The sequence below is a fragment of the Puma concolor genome, chromosome D2 (genome assembly GCF_028749965.1).
Source record: "Puma concolor isolate L17-30 chromosome D2, mPumCon1.1.hap2, whole genome shotgun sequence".
Taxonomy (NCBI): Eukaryota; Metazoa; Chordata; class Mammalia; order Carnivora; family Felidae; genus Puma; species Puma concolor.
In genome coordinates, this window is record NC_141677.1 from 60,918,609 (window position 1) to 60,942,980 (window position 24,372).

General features: G+C 37.0%; 1 protein-coding gene across 9 annotated transcripts in view; it reads left to right on the forward strand.

Moving 5' to 3' along the window:
• The window catches only part of BTRC (beta-transducin repeat containing E3 ubiquitin protein ligase), a 180,915-nt gene that overhangs the window by 58,564 nt on the left and 97,979 nt on the right, over positions 1-24,372 (forward strand). For 6 of the 9 annotated variants that reach the window (XM_086680678.1, XM_086680677.1, XM_086680674.1 and 3 more), the window contains exon 2: positions 3,432-3,539. The exons of the other annotated variants lie outside the window; for them this stretch is intronic. In XM_086680678.1, coding sequence (XP_086536804.1) covers positions 3,432-3,539 — 108 coding nt within the window. The remainder of the gene's footprint in view (positions 1-3,431; positions 3,540-24,372) is intronic. 9 annotated transcript variants of the gene reach the window in all.

Here is a 24,372-nt window from a genome sequence, read left to right on the forward strand (position 1 = left end):
ATACAAACAAATATGCATAGTTAATAAACAGGAAGTGATCATGCAGATGGCTTCAGTGTGGCATAAAGCACATGAGCCGTATACCTCTTATGAAGGGAAGTAAAGCTGTCTTCCAGTGCTTACTGCTTTTTCGTTCTACCATTTCCTTTTTCCTCTACTGTATTTTCATTCGCTCTTTTTTAATCTCCCTTACTCTACCAGTTTTCTGAAATTCAGTCCCTTCTCCAGGATGAGACTTTCTTTTCTACCTGGCATACATAGAACTTTAACCAATTGCTTTATAATGTGCAGTGTCTCTCGTTAACCATGAGAGAAACTCTCAACTCTCAAAAACAAGTTTTTGGATTTTTGTGGTTTTGTTTCTTACATTAAAGATTTTAAACACAGAATAATTTAAGTTTGACAGAATGTCACTAGAATGGATTTTTGTCTCTTGTTCATTGTTCTATCCCTGGTCTCTAGAACAGTACAAAGAAAATGCTCAATAAATCTTTGTTGAATAAATGACTAAAAAATTCGACTTACAAGTTTTTTTTTTTTAATTTATTTTTTTAAGTAATCTCTATGCCCAACATGGGGCTTGAACTCACAACCCTGAGATCAAGAGTTGCATGATCTTCCAACTAAGCCAGCCAGGTACCCCTAGACTTAGACATTTTTTTTAACTTTTTTTTTTTTAATGTTTATTTCTTTATTTTGAGAGAGAGAGAGAGAGAACATGAGCAGGGGAGGGACAGAGAGAGAGAGGGAGAGAAGAAATCCCAAGCAGGGCTCCACACTCAGCATTGAGCCTGACGTGGTGCTCAATCCCATGACCTTGAGATCATGACCTAAGCTGAAATCAAGGTTTGGATTCTTAACCAACTGAGCCACCCAGACACCTCTGACTTAGAATTTTTTTTAAAAAATGTTTATTTTTGAGAGAGTGAGTGAGCAGCGGAGGGGCAGAGAGAGAAGGAGAGAGAGAATCTGAAGCAGGCGCTGCACTGTCAGTGCAGAGCCCCGTGCGGGACTTGAATTCACGAACCGTGAGATAATGACGTAAGTTGAAATCAAGAGTTGGACACTCAACCAGTGACTGTGCCACCCAGGTGCCCCTAGACTTAGAAATTTTTTAACATCATTTATTTAAAAAAACACTTTAGCGAAGAACTTTATAACCTCTGTGGTAGAGCAGTAATATGAAAACAGCGATTCTCAGGGAGAAAGAAACTTTTTTTGTCCTGCTCCCCCTTAATCTCTTCTCCCTATTGCCTTCTGACAATATGAGAATCTCTGCTACTGAGACCTACTGAATGAGACTGAAATTAGTATAAATAGTTCTAAGGAGAGCTGAAGTAAATGGGAGATGTACATTGGTAGGGTGAAAGGGAGAAGGAAATTACAGGTTCAAAGGATGGGAGTAAGATGGATATTTGAACAAAATATCAAGTTAGTTATTAGCTAGAGTGCCAGGGCCAATTGGAAGGACAGAGAAAGTGTTAATGTAGGCAGTAGGGAAAGATCAGATCAATAGAGTGCTTGGGTTTACAGTAGATAGAGGGAGCCATTATGAATTATTGGCGAGAGTGACACGATAGTAAGGTGAACACAATTATTCTACTTAGTTGCTCTTCATAAAATGAATGGATTATAGCTTGTGGTGAAGGAACATTGGGAACAGTGAACAAAGTCAGGAGATTGTTGTAGTAGTTGAAAGCAGCGTAGCTATTTTGGTTGGTGTGTTATCCAGTGATGCCTTTAGCAGATACCCTTCTTTGAAGTCTCATGTCTCCACATTATGACCTAGGGATGGATGGAGGGAGGCAGGGCACTTACAAAGCAATAGGCCAGTTTTCCAGTACCTACTTCTCTGCTTTCTAAATTCATGATCATGAATAAATACTTCAATTTTTCCTGGGTATCAGTCACCTTAATTGTAAAATGAGGAAATAATGACCTGAAAGCAGGATCTAGACCAGATCATTTTTTGGAGTCGTTTTCATTGCACACTTCTTATATCAATTATAGGGAGTGTGAGCAATAAATACCATGTTTTGTTTCCTAATATTAATTTCTACAACTAGGGTATTTTAAGAATAAAAAAGTCCTGGGCACCTGGGTGGCTCAGTTGGTTGGGCATCCGACTTAAGCTCAGGTCATGATCTTGCTGTTCATGAGTTCGAGCCCCACATCAGGGTCTGTGCTGATAGCTCAGAGCCTGGAGCCTGCTTCGGATTCTGTGTCTCCCTCTCTCTCTGTCCCTCCCCTGCTCATGCTCTGTCTCCTCTCTCTCTCTCTCTTTGAAAATAGATAAACATTAAAAAAAAAGAATAAAAAAGTCCCATGATACTAAATATTTCAAAAGTTATAATTTCAAGTTTAATATTATGTGTATTGACTGCTATATTTTAAAATATGTATTCCTGTTTTTACATATGATCAGGTGTTTAGTTTTTTTAGTACTATTAGATTGTAATAGCACCCAAGTTGATGGACCAAACCTCCGGTGGGGATACATTTAGAGAAACTTGAAGCATGTAAAAATTCTTTTAAAAGATATATTATTTTATAAGATTATAGGAGCAGTAATACTGATAGTGTTTAATTAATGTTAATAAAAATCATTTCTGCTCTTTTTTGCTACTGAATACACTGTGTATATTTATACCCACACATATCTTTCTGTTTAGGAGGTTTTAATACCAGTAACTTTTTTGGGTTCTTTCTCTTTTTCTCTTTCTTTCTCTTTTTCCATCCTTGTCTCTCTTCCTTTGTTGTTTTCCCTTCTGTTTGAGTTGCCCCCCCTCCCCGCCCCCCAATCCATCTGGAAAGATGAAGAGGCAGCTGCTATGGTAACTATGCATTTCGGTTAATGAATAGCAGACTAACAAGATACATAAAACATATGCAAACTGTGCAGAGTTGGTCGCTGTCAAAGCTGTGGGGGTATGATACTTTCTCTTTTCCTCCTCCCCACCTTCTAAAAAACACCAACTTTTCTCTTGTATTTTGTTTTCTAATTTACCATTCCTAATAATGAAATGCTACCATGAAGGGTTCCTTTTGCTGCTTAGTCTGTGCAGTATTTCACCCTGTGGTGAATTTATGGGAGATGGGTTGAGGTATAGAGAGAAAAAGAATTGATTATTGGATTAAGAAGTAGATTTCCTTTGGACTCCTACGTAAAAGAACAGAGAAAAAAATTTCACTAGATATTTGTTTCTTTGATCTGTAACCTCCTTTCTTTCCCGTTGCCTTTTGGCCACTAGTGCCCCTTTTGAGGTTCTCTCTGGGGTTAGAACTTGTAAGTAGTATGTTTCTTGAATATGTTTCTATCATAAAGGCCAGCTGCAACTGGAGTATTACATTCAGCCAAGCTTTGAAAATTCCTGTAATCTGTGCCATCCTGTCTCATACTGTCCCATCTCATAGTTGTCCTCTCTCTGCAGTGCTCTATGCCCAGGTCTCTGTGGCTGGGCTGCTCCAGCCTGGCGGACAGCATGCCTTCGCTGCGATGCCTGTATAACCCAGGGACTGGCGCACTCACAGCTTTCCAGGTACTTTCTCTGTCTCTGTGGGTTATTTGCGGGCATTAGTGTGTATGTCTGATTCATTAGCGTGTCCTCGTTCTTTCTTGTGCTCTACTTATGTTCACTTTCTCTCCTTCATATTGCCTGTATTTCACATCACTCAGTACTCTTTTAATTATTATTTTTTAATATAGACCCAGACTATTCCACTCTTAAGACAATTTTATTATCGTGATTGGTTTGCCAGAATTGACATAGCACAACTTGACTGTTTTCATATCTAGTGGAAGTATGATAGTGAATTTTAAAGTAATTTCAACAAATAGTGTTTATTATGTAATGTTTGTTCTGGACCTACATAAAGCCAATTAATGTAATTGATTAATTAATTACAGCCAGTTGCCTGAACACGTTGTGTTTTTCTTATGATTACTAAAAATAAAAAGTGCTCTGTTCAGAGTGTCTCCTGGTTGCTATACAGCTATATATATATTTTGGGGTAAGATCTGTGTTTATTTATTTCTTGACTAACAAGTCTAGTTTCAAGGTGAAAAGGCCTTTCAAAGACCTTTGAGTAGAATATTTAGCTTGAAACAGTCCAGCTTGTCTTGCATGAACTGACAGATTCTAGTTCCCCTTAGCCTTTCTTAGAGAATAGCAGAACAGTTCTAGGATGTGAAAGAAATCTATAGAGAGAATGAAAAATTTGTAGAGAAAAATGTAAGAAAGCACTTGATGCTCGTAGCTTACAAATCTGGGTACTATATATTTTCTTGGTAGAAATGTTATCTATCCACCTCAAGTATTTGCAGTTTGTGTTTAGCATTTGATAGCAATACACAACAAGTTAGCTTTTGGTTTGTTTTTAACCTTTGTAGCTCATACTCTATTTAGAAGAATTTCAAAGGCAAGCTATAAGTAAGCATCAGAATGCGTAGACTATCATCTTAGAAGAGACAAAGTTAAGTGTTCCACATTTTGGACTGTGCTGACAATTGCTAGTCTTTAATGATACAATTTTAGTGGTGATAATGCTAGATATTTGCATTTGTTCTTTGCAAAATAGAATATTAAACTTCCTTTGCTTGTCTTAGGAGATACAATATAGGAAAGTGCATAGGCCTTAAAATTAGTTAGATCAGGGCTTACATACGGTCTTTGTCACTAGTATGGTCTTGAGCAAGCCATTTCACTCTAATCCTTGTGTTCCTCACCTGTAAACAGAGACTGCAGTAAAGGCATGCAGTAAATGGTTGCTGTTTTTATCATCTTCATCTTCATTATTATTAACATTACCGCTATTACTGTTAGAGAATGCTACTTTCCTATCAATTTATTTCAATATTCAATATTGTAAATTTTTTTTTACTACATGTCACATTGATAAAGTTTCTGCTCTCGAGGAACTCCTGGTCTAACCTGTGGGTTTTTAATCTTGTTTGGGTTGTAATAAGTTTAGCCAAACTCCAAACTCCAAGAGAATAGTCACTGCAAGACTGCCCTCATTTCAGACACCAGTTGCAAGTTTAGGAGTCCCCTTGACCACATTCATGCTTGAGAATTCACTAAAAAGGACTCACAGAACTCACTGAAAGCTCTTAGAATTTATTACAGGGTGAGGAGACAGGTTAAAATTAACCAAAAGAAAGAGACACATAGGGCAGATTCAAGAGGGGACCAAATATAGAACTTCCTGTCATCATTTCCATGGATTCAGGAATGGCGTTACTGCCTCCTGGCCACAGTATATGACAGTACAACACAGGGTATTACCAGCTAGGGAAATTTACCCAAGTCTTTGGTGTCTACAGTTTTGTTGGGGCTCAATTACAAACTGCCTGCATGGCTGACTGTTAGTCTCTAGCCCCTCCTGTAGGTCACACTAATGCTTTTTGCCTCAGTTTCCTCTCCGGATAGGAATTGATGAAGTATGGTTCAGAGCCCCCACTCTAAATCCCATTTGTCCAATGGCCAGAAGCCGCAGGAAGAAAGACACTTCTGTTAGGTAAGAAGTTCCAGAAGCCTAGATACCACTTCCCGATAGCCAAAGGAAAAGACCATGCCTATCTTTGGTAAGGTTAATCCTTCACTACACAGGTGTTATGGACTACTTTGAGAATCTAATGAGCACTATTGACCTTGGGAAAAACTGCATATGGCACATAGGCAAAATTTTATTTAATAGTTATGTGTATGATTATTATATTTATATTAAATCACATAACTCTCAAAGTATTAACTCCCAAACTGAAAAATCCTATCACAGAAATATAGAGGAGCTGTAAGAATACATAAAAGAGGAACTTGATCTAACCTGAGGGTGAGGGTAAGGAAAATCAGGTAATGTTTGATTGAGTTAAGGTCTAAAGGGTGAGTAGGAATTAACTACGCAAAAGAGGGGAGGGGAACACATTTCAGGCTTAAGGAAGAGGCAATGCAAAGGCTCTGGGGACTGGTGGAGCTTGTTACTGAAAAAACACTATTATTTTAGAGAATGGGGAGAATGGAGCTAGGAAAGACTGGGAAGTTTGATCATGCAGGATTTGTGGGCCAGGTTAGTCTTGATGCTAAGAAGAGCAGTAAGCTGTCAAAAGGACTTAAACACAAGTTTTGATTTCCATTTAGATGTATTAACTCTAGCTATCACAAGGATGATTTCAGTAATTGAAGAGACAGATTGTGGTCGTTTGGTTTTGGTCTGGAACTCCTTTGCATTCTAAAAAATTATTGAGGCCAGCAGAATGCTTTTGTTTATGTGGGTTATATGTACTGATAGTCACTATTTGAAATTAGAACTGAGAAAAAATTTAAGTATTAACTTATTAAAGTATCTGTAATAAATCCGTTACATGCTAGTGCAAATAATGTCTGGATTAATGAAAGGCAGCTGGATTCTCATTTCTGTTTCTGCAATTTGTTGTGTTGTGGTGTTTTGGTCGAAATATATGAAGTATCCAGCCTTATACAGATACATAGTTTAAAAAGAGAGGGGTGCTTTAATACCCTTTTCAGTTAGTAATTTCTTTATTATTTTTTTATGTTTTTTTTCTTTGTTTGTTTTTGTTTTTGACAGAGAGCGAGCAGGGGAGGGGCAGAGAGAGAGAGAGGGAAACCCAAAATCCGCAGCAGGCTCTAGGCTCTGTGCTGACTCATGGATCATGAGATCATGACCTGAGCTAAAGTCAGACGCTTTAGCAACTGAGCCACCTAGGCACCCCAGTTAGTTGTAATTTCTTAAAGATGAGTTACAGTATAGAATCTGAAACGTACACACTTTTTGTGTTCTGTTACATTAAGATGCATTGGTCTCAATCTTTTCAACAAATCATGCTGGAACAATTGGACATCTATGTGCAAAATAATGAACCTCGACTGTTACATTGCACCATATATAAAAATTAACTCAAATTGGATCATAGACCTATATATAAGCTAAACTTACAAAACTAATAGGAAAAAATGAGGGAGAAAAAAGTCATTGTGACTTTGGGTTGGGCAAACACAGTGAGATACTACTGCATTATTACCACATGCCTCTTCTCACCCTGGATGTAGGGATTGGGAATTCAGTAGACCCTAGGTTTAGACCCACATCCTAGTTTAATATGAGAGATGTTGGGCTAGAAAATTCCTTGAAAGCAGAAGCAATCTTTTGTATTTATCAGTTGACCTTCACAGTGTTCTGTAGAGTGATTTTTAGTATTTGGGGGGATGATTTGAACTATATTAGACAGTGTTAAATAACATGCGATTAAAAATCGTGTAAGTTAGGGGCACCTGGGTGGCTCAGTCGGTTAAGCCTCCAACTTCAGCTCAGGTCATGATCTCACAGTTCATGAATTCGAGCCCCCTGTTGGGCTATGTGCTGACAGCTCAGAGCCTGAAGCCAGCTTCAGATTCTGTGTCTTCCTTTCTCTCTGCCCATCCCCTATTCATTCATTCTCCCTTTCCCTCCCTCTCTCTGTCTCAAAAAATAAATAAACATTAAAAAAAAATTTTTTTAAAGCATATAAGTTAAAGTCATCTGACTTGCACACCAAGATACCAAAAAAAATTCAAATTTTCATTTTATCTAAAGCAGTCTTGAATCTCAGGTCAGGTAGGAAAGAATTCTGCAATTTACTGTCACTCTCAGGACTTTCTCTATTTGGTCTTTTTCTTTTTTGTTTTTTAAGATTTTATTTTTTAAGTAATCTCTACCCCCAACATGGAGCTGGAACTCACAACCCTGAGATGAAAACTCACATGTTATACTGACTGAGCCAGCCAGGCGTCCCTTTCTGTTAGCTCTTAATTAAAAATCAACAAATATCTATTTAAAAAATATTTTTAGTCTCCTTGTAAGTTACCACTTCTAGAATATAATTGGAGGGATGTTGATTTAGTGATTTTGCTGGAAAAATCAGGAATAAATTGGGTGTATGGACCTTGAAGTATATTGCAGGAGTGAAATTGTGTGGCACAGGCAGAAAAGAGGTGCTTAAGACACATTTTAGAAAAGCAGGCCAAAGGCTATTTTGTAGTGTTGTGGTTATGAGCTTGGGCCTTGGTGCCAGACTGCTTGAGACTTGTGCTTGGCTCTGTCTGTGTGTGACCTTGGGCAAGTGCTTGACCTCTCTATACCTCAGTTTTTTAAATCTGTAAAATGGGGATAATAATAGTACTTATCTTATACAGTTGTTAACATTAAATGAGTTATGTTAAGTCCTTAGAACAGTGTCTGGCACATGAATGAGTTTTATATTATTGGGAAAATGTACAGAAGAATAGGTTTGGAGACTTTCAGCAAACACTGTTTTCACCTTGTTACAAAGCAATATACTGTTCAATAAATTCTTATTTTTTTTTCATTCCTTATGCCCAAGTTTGTATCATAGGGAGCCTACTCTTGGTTCAGGTATTGATGAAAAAATTTTGCTTTTCTCAATATTACTGTAGGTGTGAATGTTTATTTTTCTTATTATGTCTTACATAGCAAAAATGGAAGACATGAGCTTATATACCAGTTTTATTCTATTAATTCAATAATTCTATGACAGGGTCAGTGTGCACAGATGCTCAATATTACTGGCTGACGAATTAGCAAGATGCAGGATTTAAGCCTTTTCTGTTCCTACTAGAATAAAACAGTCCTAGTACATTTACATCTTTCTGGTTTGGGTTTTATTTTACTTATTTAGATTTTTATTAATGTAAAATTTACACACAAATCTGAAGTGTACTGAGTTTGACATTTATACATTTATGTAACCTCATTCTCAAGACATAGAATATTTGCATAATCTGAGAAAGTTTCTTTGTATCCCCTTCCAATTAGTACTCATCCCCCCTATGCAATTACTGTTCTGATTTGCCACTAAGATTGTTTTTTTCCTGTTCTTCAGCTTCATATAAATGCACTCATATAGCATACATTGTTTTGTGTCTTTTTTCTTTTGACCAATATGTTTTTGAGATTTGTCCATTTTGTTGTTTATCAGTAATTTATTCTTTTTTATTGCTGAATATGTTCTATTATATTACTGTACCACAATTTATCTGTTTATTGATAGAAATTTAGATTATTTCCATTTTTTGACTACTATGTATAAAGCTACTGTATACAGTTTGTACAAGTCTTTTTGTGGACATGTGTCTTTATTTCTCTTGGTAAGTGCCTAAGAATGTAATTGCTGGGTCGGGACACCTGGGTGACTCAGTTTGTTCAGTGTCCAACTTCAGCTCAGGTCATGATCTCGCGGTTCATGAGTTCAGGCCCCACATCGGGCTCACTGCTGTCAGCCTGTTAGCACAGAGCCCATTTGGGATCCTCTGTCCCCTTCTCTCTACCCCTCCCTCACCTGCGCTCTCCCAAAAATAAATAAATATTTCTAAAAAAAGAATGTAATTGCTGTGTCATAAAATAAAGCATATTTTTAACTTTAAAAAAGACAGTCAAATGGAAACAGCCCAACTGTCCATCAACTGATGAATGGATAAAGAAGATACGGTATGTATGTGTATATATTTGTGTGTGTGTGCGTGCGTGTGCGCGCACACACACACACAATGGAATATTACTCAGCCATAAAAAAGAATAAAATCTTGCCATTTGCAATGATGTGGATGGAGCTAAAGGCTAGAGAGTATTATGCTAAGCAAACTAAGTCAGAGAAAGACAAATACCATATGATTTCACTCATGTGGAATTTAAGAAACAAACGAACAAAGCAGCAAGAAAAAAAGAGAGAGAGGCTAACCAAGAAACAGACTCTTAAGTATACAAAGAGAACAAACTGATGGTTACCAGAGGGGAAGTGGATGTGGGAGATGGGTTGAATAGGTGATGGGGATTAAGGAGTGGTGTATGGAAATGTTGAATCACCATTACATCTGAAACTAATATTACAATGTATGTTAACTAACTGGAATTTAAATTTTAAAACTTAAGAAGAGAGACAGCCAAGTATTTCTTCAAAGTGATTATCCCCGAAGGAATACTCATTTTGCTAATATTGCCAAATGTGTGTAACGAAGTGAGTTGGTAATAGCTTCATGATATTTTTTTTTCTTTGAAATTATGTCATTTCTTTAGTAAGTTTGAAGTATCTTCAAAGTCAAAATTCAATGACAACAGAAGAAGAAGAGCCTTGGAGTCATTATTTAGTTTGTTGGGTTATCTTCAGTAACTCATATGGAAATGGCAACATTGAGATGGTTTGATTATTAACATTTCACATCACACATTTTAAACTAGTCACAGAAAAGATTGTGAATATATTGTTTAAATGGATTCTATGAGGACGTGGTTAATTTGAACATATTTTCATTTTCATCATTCCATTGGTTTGTCCTGGAAAGTATATGGATAATTAAGAGGATTTCTGTTGATTAACAGTGGATGTATTTCGTGGAATCATTTGCTCATCCTCAGCAAGTGGTGATCTTATGATCTGATATTAAATGAAAATGAGCAGTAGAAAGAAAGTGCTTAAAAATAACTGAGTAATTAAGATTCTTTATTTTCTTTAGACATTGAAAGAGAAATTGTAACATTAAGAATATAACTAGATTTATATGACCTTACAGTATTTCAGGTGTCAAGTATAGCTATGATATTTTAGGGAAATCTTGAGCTAAATGTACCATATAATATTTTAATATCAGTAACAGTCCCTTGTCAAAGGTTGAAATTGTTTGGGGTTGACTTTAGGAGAGACAGTGTATTTTATTGTTTAAGAATATTTAAGGTCTGGGGCACGTGGGTGACTCAATTGGTTGGGTGACTGACTTCAGCTCGGGTCATGATCTCACTGTTCATGGGTTGGAGTCCTGCGTCTGGCTCTGTGCTGACAGCTGAGAGCCTGGAGCCTGCTTCGGATTCTGTGTCTTCCTCTCTCTCTCTGCCCCTTCCCCACTCACACCCTGTCTCTCAAAAATAAATAAACGTTAAAAAAAAAAAAAAGAATATTTAGAGATCCACTAAATCTTACCATCTACCATGGAACAATACTAGGAAAATTAAGCATTTTTCAAAATGTCCGTGTGTATGTATATGTATGTATGGAAGACTTCATTTTATAGTTGAGGTTAAATGGCAATATGGATTATCACCCTGAATGTAAACTGACATTCAAATCTGACCAGAAAGTAACACCATAAGGAAAATTTTCCCATGACAAAAATGCTTACTAGCCCTAGGTGATGGCCTCCTCCCCAGCACTGTATATGGATAATCTCAGTACAGCATAATTTCTGTATAATAAAGAATTTGGTTCTTTTTGTGCATATGTTGACATTTGACCTATGTTTATCCCAGCCATAGTCTTTGCATTAGGAGTTAGCATGTAGTGGCAAATAAAAAATGCTTTTATTTTGTGTGTGTGTGTGGCAGGGGTGGGGAGACACACATTTCCCCCTACTTATAAAACCAATTGTTTGTTTGTTGTAGAACATATAAATTATTTGGTAAATATATAAACAAGAAAATATTGCCCATAATCCTTGCACTGTAAGATAATCATATGTTAGCTTCCTTCGGTTTGGAATGACCTCCATTTGTGGTTATATGCACACAGGCATGTCTTGCAAATGCAGTTTAGCTTTAAAATATTTTTTATTCCATTTTATTGTAAAATTATAAAATACAAAAATTAAAATTTTAATATTGTAGAAAATACAGACAAGTAGAAATAAGAAAGGAAATCGTTTTCTTTTAAATTTTTTTTTTTTTTTTATGTTTTATTTTTGAGAGAGAGAGACAATACGAGCAGGGGAGGGACAGAGAGAGGGAGACACAGAATCTGAAGACAGGCTCCAGGCTCTGAGTTAGCTGTCAGCACAGAGCAGAAAGGAAGTGAAATGTTTTTGTTTTTGTTTTTAATTTTTAAAATTTTTATTTACATCCGAATTAGCATATAGTGCAACAGTGATTTCAGGAGTAGATTTCCTTAATGCCCCTTACCCATTTAGCCCATCCCCCCTCCCCAAATCCCTCCAGTAACCCTGTTTGTTCTCCATATTTATGAGTCTCTTATGTTTTGTCCCCCTCCCTGGTTTTATATTACTTTTGCTTCCCTTTCCTTGTGTTCATCTGTTCTGTGTCTTAAAGTCCTCATATGAGTGAAGTTATATGATACTTGTCTTTCTCTGACTAATTTTGCTTAGCATAATACCCTCTAGTTCCATCCATGTTCCATCTTGCAAGTGGCAAGATTTCATTCTTTTTGATTGCTGAGTAATACTCCTTTGTATATGTATACCACATCTTCTTTATCCATCCATCCATTGATGGACATTTGGGCTCTTTCCATACTTTGGCTATTGTTGATAGTGCTGCTATAAACATTGGGGTGCATGTGCCCCTTCGAAACAGCACAACTGTGTCCCTTGGATAAATACCTAGTAGTGCAATTACTGGGTCATAGGGTAGTTCTGTTTTTAGTTTTTTGAGGAATCTCCATACTGTATTCCAGAGAAGCTGCACCAGTTTGCATTCCCACCAGCAGGGCAAAAGAGATCTTTCTCCGCATCCTCGCCAACATCTGTTGTTGCCTGAGTTGTTAACGTTAGCCATTCTGACAGGTGTGAGGTGGTATCTCATTGTGGTTTTGATTTTTATTTCCCTGATGATGAGTGATGTTGAGCATTTTTTCATGTGCCGGTCAGCCATCTGGATATCTTTTTTGGAGAAGTGTACTATTCATGTCTTTTGCCCATTTCTTTACTAGATTATTTGTTTTTTGGGTGTTGAGTTTGATAAGTTCTTTATAGATTTTGGATACTAACCCTTTATGTGATATGTCATTTGCAAATATCTTCTCCCATTCTGTTGGTTGCCTCTTAATTTTGCTGATTGTTTCCTTCACTCTGCAGAAGCTTTTTATTTTGATGAGGTCCCAATAGTTCATTTTTGCTTTTGTTTCCCTTGCCTCCAGAGACATGTTGAGTAAGAAGTTGCTGCGGCCAAGATCAAAGAGGTTTTTGCCTGCTTTTTCCTTGAGAATTTTGATGGCTTCTGGTCTTATATTTAGGTCTTTCGTCCATTTTGAGTTTATTTTTGTGTGTGGTGTAAGAAAGTGGTCGAGGTTCATTTTTCTGCTTATCGCTGTCCAGTTTTCCCAGCACCACTTGCTGAAGAGACTGTCTTTATTCCATTGGATATTCTTTCCTGCTTTGTCAAAGATTAGTTGGCCATAGGTTTGTGGGTCTATTTCTGGGTTCTCTATTCTATTTCATTGGTTTGAGTGTCTGTTTTTGTGCCACAGAAAAGAAATGTTTTAAGTGTCCTTGTGGATATTACCACTTTATTGAAACTAATACTTTCCAGATTTTAACTATGTCATATTCTTGTTCAAATTCTACATTTATCAGCTGGTTACATTGATTTTGGTCAGTTTTTATCTCATGGCCAGTTGCTTACATGTTTGTAAGTTGAACGTAGTTTGAAGTTGGCTTAATAGATTGGCTTGCCACCACTTTCCTCTCATGTAATTCTTAGCCATTTCAAATTTACAGTTCTCCAAAAGTGCTATGTTCTCTTATATATATCTGTGTCTTTGCGTGTTCTGTTCTACCTGGAGAACCCTACAGAAAACACCTGTCCTCCCTAACTAACTCCTACCTCCCACGTTTATCTACCTGACTACTTACTAATCTTCATGATTCAACTCAAGTAGTTTTACCTCTAGGATAAAGGTCCTCACTGATCTTTTCACCCTCCCCCTTAATCTCGTTGGAGCATCTGTACCCAGGGCATACCATGGATACCTCTGTCATAGCACTGATAAGCTTTTGCAGTTGTTCCCTCACTAGACTGAGTTTCTTGAGAGTAGGATTATGTTCATTTCATATTTTCAATGTCAAGTACAGTGCTTGATACAAAGTATGTGCTTTAGGATTTTTTGCGGAACAAATGACTTAAATAATTTGAAGAAAACTATCAAATAACATATATAAAGTGGGAGAAGTGAAAGCATTGAATTGCCAGTGGTACCTACACATACATACACACTACTGCTGTGCATTCAGGAAGAAGTCATGATAATTAAACATTTCAAAGACCACACATTTACATGGAAAAAAGGAAAACACGCTGAATCTGATTTATGGGTAGTCTTCAAATTTTATACATTTGGCTTTCATACAACTCACACTATGATGATCCCCTCTGAATTGGATTTTGTATGCTGAATTTGGACTCTTGTTGATGAACAAGTGCACATTTCCAGCTATTAAATAGTGGCACTGCCAATGCCAGCCAGTAAACAGTTTGGTTTCGATGATTCAACATCTTTATCAACACAGCAGTGTATGTTTGAACAATTATTTGACTATTTTATTGCATTTTATCCTTATTTTATGAAGAATAGACACTGGGAAAATTAAAATAATGATAGTAGTGATAAACAACAGTCTAGAGAAGGTAGAATTCATCAAGCATACTGAAAGTGACCCTTCAGGCTTGATGAGGCACAAAATTAAAGTACATGTGCAAGATGTTGGAAATATATTATTGAAGATCATTTCTTAAAAATAAAGTATAATTATAGATTTTAAAACATTTTAGCTAACATTGGAATTTACTGTTTAGCTTCTACCCTTTTCAAAGTTTGTATGAATTTCACTAAGAAAAGGAGAGATGAACTGAGTTTGCTGCATTTTACTCTATCCTGGAAATAGGTTTTCTTGGAGGAATCATTAGGACTGATTTGTCTTTTTAAAAAAAATTTTTTTTTAATTTATTTTTGAGAGAGAGAGAGAGAAAGGAAGGGTGGGAGGGAGAGGTAGAGAGAGAGGGAGACACAGAATCCCAAACAGACTCCAGGCTCTGAGCTGTCAGCACAGAGCTCGACGCGGGGCTCGAAGTCACTCACAGACCGTGAGCTCTTGACTTGAGCTGAAGTCAGATGCTTAACCGACTGAGCCAGCCAGGTGCCCATGGATCGATTTGTCTTTTAAGATGCCCACTTTGGTTATTTAAATACTCCAGTTATTTCAAGTTTTGTTATAATAGATTCCTCCATTGCTGAGTATTTTGACATGCCTGTGATGCTGGTAATGTTCATTTACAGGCTAATGTGCAAAATTATCTAATGTTTAGAGTAAACCAAATCAAAATCATTTTATTGTGAGACAATCATTTCCTTTAAAAATTTTTTTTCCCTAATGGTTCTGAAAAATTAAGCTCTTCATAAAGTGGGCTTACCCTTTATGTTAAATAATGTTGGATTTTCCCTAATTGCTCTAAATTCAACATGACCTCTAATGGCAGAAGGGAGAGTACAGGTACGCCAAGGGGCCTGGGGTTGCCTCAGTGTAAGAAGCACAGACTGGAGGAAGGAATTGATGAAACCTTTAAGGGTGATGGGAGCCTCTGTGGATGTACAGTCCTTATCAGACAAATTCTTGCTATGGGCAGTTAAGACTCACCTGTATCCTCTGAAGAAGTATGTATTACTTTCTTTATATTCCAAGATTACCTTCTTGTTATTCTCCTTTTTGTGCTGAGTAGAGGCCAGAGTATCAAAGGAGTTCTTTCTCTGTTCTTCAGGAATCATTGTTGGTTGTTTTGTGACTGCCACAGCTATTTGTACCTTCTTTCACTATTCTGCTTTATGTGGTAGTGTTCTATTGTCTTGCTGTCCTTCCTTGTGTTAGTTTCTAGACTTGGTATTTTATGTGGACTGTCAAGATATGCAGTCTTGGTACATAGGCAGCATTCAGGAAACTTTTTTTGTCATTTTTCATGAAGAGAGAAACCCAGGTTATTTATGACAGCCTCATGGTGGGGGGTGGAGGGGGGACCCATCTCTTTACTTGTTTAGCTGCATAGGCCTCTAAGAATTGCAATACTTTACTATTGGGAGGTGATACCCATGAGTTTTGTTTTTCCTGAGAGTGATGTTGAGTAGCTTTGAGATTTTCTATATTCTCTGTCCCAGCCCTCTGGAGACCAAGTGTGTTATATTTTGAAATAGTTATTTGGGTCTAGGATGTAGTACATCATTATGGAACAGCATGTTGCAGCGTACCTTCCCCTGTTGGGTTATCTGTCATCCGCCTTTTAAAGTTCTCAGGTGTACCATTCAAATCCTTAAGACCTTTGTTGCAAACCTAGTATCTGTGTCTTGATATGAATTAAATTGGAATTTTGTGTCCTGTAAAACTGACATTAAAAAAGAGTATATCCATTTTCTTATATGATCCTTCAGCAAAAAGTTCAGGTCTTAGCCTGATTTGGTTTAATTTTTTTGTGTTAGAGGTCATAAACAGAAAGGAAAGAGTAAAGAGATAAGTACTTGTTTTGTTTTCATGTTTCACACACACATGAATATAGAGAGAGCACTATTTCCAACTAGTAAATATAAAGCTTTCGTATAGCATGGAAAGTTTTATATTTGAATGAAAACACATGATCAGTTTTACTAAAAAATAGTTGCTATTGTTCATTGCAATTTCTACCCTTTGCATGAGCCGTGTTTTTTGGGGGGAGTGCCTGTTTCTTAACATGTAATAAAACGTAAGGGAAATTTCTGGTATAATATTTGTATATTTCTCCTAGATTTTTAAATTGGCAGGTCATTAATTTTTTTAAGCATTTCAGTTGCAGCATAGTGCAGTCCTTTGGGGGGAATTGGTAAAATGAGGATAAAATGGGTACAGGATTCCAACAGCTTGAAAATAACACAGTATTTGACCAAAATCTCTTTTGTATTCCCTATTCTGGTTCTATTCCAGTAGTCCTGGAAATGTGCCTATGGACTATTTACAGTGAGATTATAAAACTGAATCATGATTTTGGCGAATAGAAGCCAGAGCATGTGGCTCCAGCACCCCAGCTGGCAGTAAGCTCTCCCTAGGTTTATGAATGTAGTTAGATGGCCCCCAACTGTTTACAAGACAGCAGAGGTGAGGTCGTTGATTGACAAGTCAGAAATGCATTATATCATTCTCTCTGCCAGTCTCTGGTTCATGCTGTTAAAAATGTCAGCCTCCAAGTTTGAATGGCAGCCTGAGGGCCTTAGAAGCTTTTTGTTTTCTGAGATGGAAACACAAATTGGATGTGTGCCTGAGCGCTTCATCCTGGGCTGTAATTTCATCTTTTAGCTAAGAACCACAAGGTACACGAGCAAAGCACCCTGTAAACAATAATACTGTGGAAAAAAAAATAAACAAGGTCGTGTTTCTGGTACGTTGATCCGATGGTGTCCTGACCTCTATCACGTTGAACATCTCCACTCTGATTGCTGTTCCCTTTGGCATTACAATGAGAGAAAGAGAAGACTGACATAGGAGGAAAAGATTTAAAGTTGCAGTGTCGTTGCACATTCCTTGTATTGGCTATGAAATATTGAACTGTCAGAACGTGACACTTGGTTTTTTAAGCAACCTTTCTTGTTTGAGGTGTTTGCAGTTCATTCCTTTCTCCCCCATTTGTCTGCTCTCATTGATGGGGTTGGAGGTGGTTGCCTTAAATGCATGAAAAGGGACAATGTTAAAGAGAAGTGGTGCTGATGGAGCCAAATAAACAACACTGGAATAGAAGTGCCACCTGTGAGGCATGGGCAAAAGCAGACTAAAGTTGGGTTAGCTCATTAATCTGGGGGTTTATGGAACACTGCATAAGGAAGTTTAGGAAGAATTGGTTTAGGTCTTGGTTCTATTTTTTTGGAGGCAGGAGGTTGGGAAGGCAGTAGTGGGTAAAGATAAGAGATGGGATAACATGGCTTGTTAAACTGATAGCCAACTACATAACAGTATTGTCAGTGAAGTCAGAATTAACGCAGCTATGTTATTTATTGCTCTAATTATCCACTGTCTTTAGGAAGTGGTTCATTATGAAAGGCTTAGAAGTTCAGTAAGAAAAATAGCGTTTTTTAATGTGCAAAATTCATATTTATTGTAAGGTTGATGATGACTAGGTCATATGGAAAGAACCATTATGTTTGTATTAGTACAACTTAATGGCACATGAATAGAAAATCTTGGTTGCAAAAGCCAAACCATAGTTTTCTTGGTAAATATTTTCTAGTTGTAGAATGTGTTTTCTATTGCTATTTGTTTTAAGATGCTATTTGTTTATCTTAAAACAACAAATATTTTTTTAAAAAATTTTCTTCTTAAGAAAACAGCACTGTTAATAGATGTGTGCTGTTATCTTAATCCATTTTGGGGCATAGACCTTACCAGTAAAGTTTTAAGTGAGAATGATATTTTGTAATTCTTCTGGAGAATGAAAAAGTAGGAGTTTGTGTTGAAAGTACTTGAATTAACACTATTGGGGTGTGTGTGTGTGTGTGTGTGTGTGTGTGTGTGTGTGTGTGTGTGTGTGTGTTTTAACATTATCGATGGTTTTAAAGGACATTTGTTTCGCTTAGCTCTCTCCATCTACAAATGTGAAAGGTAGGAGAGCTGCTCTCTATCACGAATACATAGTGAAATGCACTGGAAAAATGGTGGTAATCATTTTGGACATTTCTTAATTCCCTCCTTTGAGGTCATGCTGGAAAGAGAGGAGATAATAATTGTAAAATAACGTCCTGCTCTCCTGTACCCAGAATTATGTTTTCACTTACAAAATACAGCGCAAGACCAAAGGGAGAAACATTGAGAATTAATTACTGTTGTTTTAAGTATTGCTCTCTATTTTTAAAGCATAAATATTGATGTAGATATGCATTTCAGCTGTGATGTGAGAACCCACTCTCTTGACTCAGTTGGGACGGGGGGTTTCAAAAATCATTCTCACAGAAATTGATTTCTCATTGTCTGATTTCTTGAGGATGAATAAAAACAAACCATTCTGTTCAATGTGGGAAGAATAAGAGTTATGCAAGCGCTTATCAAAGAAATAAGGCTATAAATATGTACATTTATGAAATCTCCTAAATCTTAACACAGAGAAAGTGTGCAGAATTTCCTCTCTTGTTATATTATTAGTGCATCAATTACTGTGAAAATGCCTCCGCCCATGGGCTTTTAAACAGTCACACCTCCATGATAATGATTAGCCTTACTACCTAAAGTCCAGGCTTGCCTCATGAGCAAAAATCAGTGTATTCATGGAATCTTAGAATTTCAGAATTGGGAGGGACATAGATGGACATTTTGTCACATAGAGGAATCCTTTATGAAATGTTTGTCACGGGGTCATGTAATCTCTGCTTGATCACGGCCATTATTGGCAAGCTGGACTTGTTGAGGCATCTTGTTTTCTTCTTCACTGTTGGTTCTATAAGAAGGGGTTCCCTCAAGAAGGAGTCAAACTTTTTGTTCACCTAGTGATTAGAAGTCTACCTTTCATAGTAATATAAAGGAATTATTTTCATGTTTGTATATTTGTGTTTGAGGATGGCTATCATGTTGCTTATATTTTCCCTTCCCAGGGTGAATATTCTTGGTTCTGTTAGGGGTTCTTTGGAAAATATCAGTATTCATACCTGTTATTTTCATAACCTCCTATTTTGGTGGAGGGCGTTATCATTCTGGTTGTCTTTCCTTGTAAGTGCATTCCACCTTGACAGTGTCCTCATTACAATGTGGCATGCATAACTGGAGGTAGTGCTGCAAAAGTGTGTAATAGTGTAGTATACAGTGAAACATCTTGTTTTGAACGTGAAATTCAGAGTATGTAATTTAATTATTGCCGCCTAAAACTGAAATACTTCTGTAGGGGAGGGGATAGAAAAATCTCTAGGAACTTAGCCTGGGTTTGTTTCCTCACCTTTTCTTTGAAGCCAGAAAAGCGTATGTAAGCACTTTGACAAATGACATAATGTAGTGGCATATCTGAGTGGTACAGGTATTTTAAACCTACTCCAGTTCCTGAAGATGGTGAACATCTGCTTAGAGGTATTGTAGAGCTCCACAATGCACTAATTGAATTACTCTTTTCTGGAGTTGCCGACTGCACTAATTGAATTAGAATCTGTGTGTGTGTGTGTGTGTGTGTGTGTGTGTGTGTGTGTGTGTGTGTGTGTGTGTGTGTGTGTGTGTGTAGTGTGTGTGTAACTGAGATAGTTCCAGTCTTACCGGGAAAGACTGTGGGAGATATGACTGATGGTGTGTACTGTGCTGCTATCTAATGGCAGCCTATGGAACTACTCCATGGTCTCCTGGGAAGAGAGAACACAGTCTTCTGATCTGGTGTGACCTCAGTCTAACCCCGTCCTGTTTAGTTCAAAAGGTCTCAGGATGTATTTTTGTAATTCTAAATCTAAGAAGGAAGAATGTGATTAATTTCTCCATTAAAAATTAAGATAGGTTTTATTAGGCATACAATTTTTTTATGAAGTATTAAGTTGTAAATATTCAATTAAATTTAAGACTTCTCATCTCTAATTTAATGGGTGAAAACAGTTGCAAATGTACTGAGTCAGTGGATCATGTTCCTATTTTGCCTTCCATATGACACAAAAGAATTACCTTTTTGAAATGTCTTCGCATCACAGAAGGGAAGAGTGGCATAGGGTTTGGGTTCTTAACTAAAATCTCTTCCTGGTTGTCAAAATACTGATCAGTCAGTTTAGGAGTGTTAACACATTTTGTTATACGTGATTATGCTTTATAAAATTTTAAAAATTGTTATAGAGAAAAACATTTTAAGTATAGCAGTATCAGATCAAGTTCCACAAATGTCTGTTGCTCTAGTTAATCATTTAAAATTTAACTGTACCATAAATTTGGGCAAATTTGAAATTCTCAGAAGTGAAATAGGTAATTCTTTCCTTTTCCTAAAAAAATAATTGAATGATTTTTGTAAAACATCATGAAAAGTATAATTCTATACAGCTTTAAAAGCAAACACACGGAGTAGAACTCAGCATGAACTGTTCTTTTGATTCAGTTTAGCTCTAGGCATTCTAACTGTAAAATAGCCCCTACCAGAAAAATAAATATGTGTAATCCTCTGATTTGTAGAAAGTGTATGTGTGCATGTACCACTACTTTATGAATAGAGGATTGCTACTGGTTACCTTTCTGAGCATTTAAAATGATCTTTTAATTTTATTGTATGAAAGAGACAAAGTATTATAAAAGTTTTAATCTCTCCTATATAATCATCATTATTAAAATAAAAATATAAGTTTGAAATATTCTAATATTGCGTAGGCAAGTTTTTTATTGTAAGATGGAACTACATAGGGTTTTTGTACAAGTGGCTTTGATAAAAATGACTGAAGTATATGATGTGTGCTCTATATAGGCTGTAAGGGGAAAATGCATTTTGACATCATGTAGATCTAAAGCTTTAACAAACAATATTGCCATTCACAACTAGCCACAATCCCATTTAATTCATATATAGAGGGAGTACTTTCTGTGTGCCAGGTACTGTACAGAGAATTGGGCATAAATTAAGAGTCAGGCCCTGTCCTCAAGGAGCTTAGAGTCATTTATTAGACAGTTGTGGAGAACCTATGTACCAGGGCACTATGCATATAATTTGAGGCATTGCTACTGTGAGCAACCATTAGTTTAATGTATTTTTCCCTTTCATTGAGCTAGAGGCCTGGCATAATAGCAGCCCTAAGGAGCAGTACACTGATGTTCACATCAGATATAACTCATCTCAGCCAAAAGAGTGATATGCATATTTCAGACTAGTCTGTCTCTTTAATGGCTTTCCCTTCTTCCTTTAGACACCTTCCAAGGGAGCAGTATTGTTTTTGGTAGTTTTACATACAGCTTAAAAAAGAGATGGGTAACATTTATTATAGTGCCTCCTGCTGGTAGAGCACAGATTTTCAATCCTTGTTTCCAGAGTTGGTAGTGCCCACTTGTGGTTTGGTAGTTAGGGCTTCTTCTAAGGCCACAAACAGGAAAGAGTCCATTGCATGCAAGGTATAAAATGCTTCTTTAAACAGTCTATTTCTAGAACCTAAATTGTCATGGGACCAGCTCTTCATATAAAAATTCATTGAAACCTGTTTTTCACAGAGTGTGGTAACTCCTTGCCATAGTGCTGTAGTGTTAAAATTCACATTGGCCAGGTTGTTCTGTAAATTAAACACTGACAGCTACCCTCAGGGGAACAGCCAATGTATTTATGATGATGTGCTGATTACACAAAATACACTGCAAGCAGAAAACAGCTGCAGAGAACAAACCTCTTAAAAAGAATACAATTACAAATAGCACCCTCAGTATTTCTAGTGGTGAGTGTAGAATACAGGATGCTAATGCAGGTTTCTTACTTAGTCTGCCTGAAAACAAAAAATCTGAAGGAGATAAGTTAAATTATGGTTGATTGCACATGCGGTGCCAACAGAGCAGTAAACAAATTTTGTTTCTGAAGAGTATAGGTACAAGTGTACAAATAGCAGGTGTATAGTAGCCTCCCCCCCCCGCCCCCGCCCCCGGTAGTAGGTTTCTCATATACAGTAGGGCATGGCCTTGTTTTAAGCATTCTGGACACTTGAAGGATATTACACAATGAATGGGGCAGGAGAGTAAATTGTGTTTTAAAAAATCCAGGAGAAATGCAATATTTTGGGATTGTAGATATCAACATTTCTTTTGATGCGGCTCAGTATTTTCACTGTTATTAATAGCTTTGAAGATGTTTACCTTTGGAATTAGTAAGAGGAACCGTGACTCTGTATCTATGGTAAGGTCTTTGTACTTTCTTAGATTCTCTTTTTTTCAAGAATATGGTGTTTTAGGATACCGGAACGGCTGGGCGATTACATATTTTTAGGAGAATCCACTTTCAAGCGTGTCCCCTTTCATCCCTGCATGTTCCTGGTTACATGCAGACAAGTAAGAAGAAGATAAGAAAAAAATAGTTTTCCTTGTTTGAGATTCTGTTACAGTTTAGGGTTAGTATCTATAAAATATTTTAGCTGCTGGGCATGGTAGCTTCTGTTTAAATCAGTAGAAAATATGTTGATCTTCCAAGACATAAATTTACTCAAGCCAACTCTAAGGTAGGGGGACATAGTGATTGGAAACAGTTCACTTCACCCGCCTGAAACTAAGAATCAACTTTTCAGTATATGGATCACTGGTATGTAATAATCGACTATTATTGGTCTGTCTGTTGGTCTCTTTTTAAATCAGTTTGGAACCTCCTGGAGTTATTTTCTTGCTCTGCTGACATCAATCCCATGTGGCAGAGGAGTTGTATATAACCGGTTTGGTTTAATCAATAGAATAATTGATAAACCAGATAAGATTTAAACTGATTATAGCCCCCAACAGAATTCCCCAGAGGCCTTGGACTCTCTTAATTTTGACATGTGTGTTGTGTACCCTGAGGATGAAGTGCAGTTTGAATTATCTGTTTTTATTTGCTTAATGACGGGGAGGGTGTTAAAGTCAAATGTTTAATTAACCCAGCAATGGGCTGCGTTGTCACTTACACACAGCTGATTGAGATATCTCATGGAGAATACTGAATAGGAATGATAATGTGGCACTGGGACGGAAGATTGCTTTTTCAATCCATTTGCTGGGTCACTGCTTTGAATGTCTTATTGGATGAAAGACATTCAGCCTGGAGAAAAAATTCAGCATTTAAGTACATTTTGTTCTCTTTCCCCCCCAGCCCCCTCCCTGCCCAGAAGTTAACTAAAACAGATATGTTCTAGGTTTAATAAGCCATTCATGTACTAGTAAGAGATCAGGGTAGTCAGTAGCCTCAAGCTACATAATTTCCTGTGGAAACGGAAAAATTCTACTAGCCTCCAAGGTATTCTAAATGTGAGCTCTTTTGTCCCTCACATGCCTTGTTCCTTGCCATTATTGTGTAGTTGTCTTTGGTTTCTTGTCTCTTGCCTTTTGCTGTTGTGTTTGCTTGATATGCAGCTACTCTAAGGCCATGGACAGATCCTTTTCTCCTAAAGAAGCATATTCTTCTGTACATTTTTGTCATTTCATGCTGCTGGCTTCTATTCAGTTACATTTCTGATCAAATATTGTAGTAAGATTGTTGAACTATTTAGAAAGATGAAAATGTGAGGCATAGAGATTCTTGTTCCTTTTGTTACTTCTATTATATAAACAGTTGGTTCCCGGTATGTTTCATTTTGTTGAGAGGCAGTTTGCTTTCTGTATGGACTAAAAAACTAGGCCAGGAAAGATTCTAATAGCCACACACCATCAAAAATGCAGTCCAGGCAATTGGAGTTTTAATGACTTGCTGCCCTGACTAGCTTTATAATCAAATGTGAAATTCTTTGGAGGCATACTGAGCAAAACTTTAAAAAAATTTTATCATGACTTTCCTTCTTTGTGGTTCTTATGTTTCTTCCTTCTATCCCCTAAAGATCTAAACCAGGAATTTACTAATTTTTTTTCTTTGCTTTAGTCATTTGTATTCCACAGAGCACAATAGGGAGAAGGATACAAGATTGATTTTTTTTATGTGTGTCCTCTT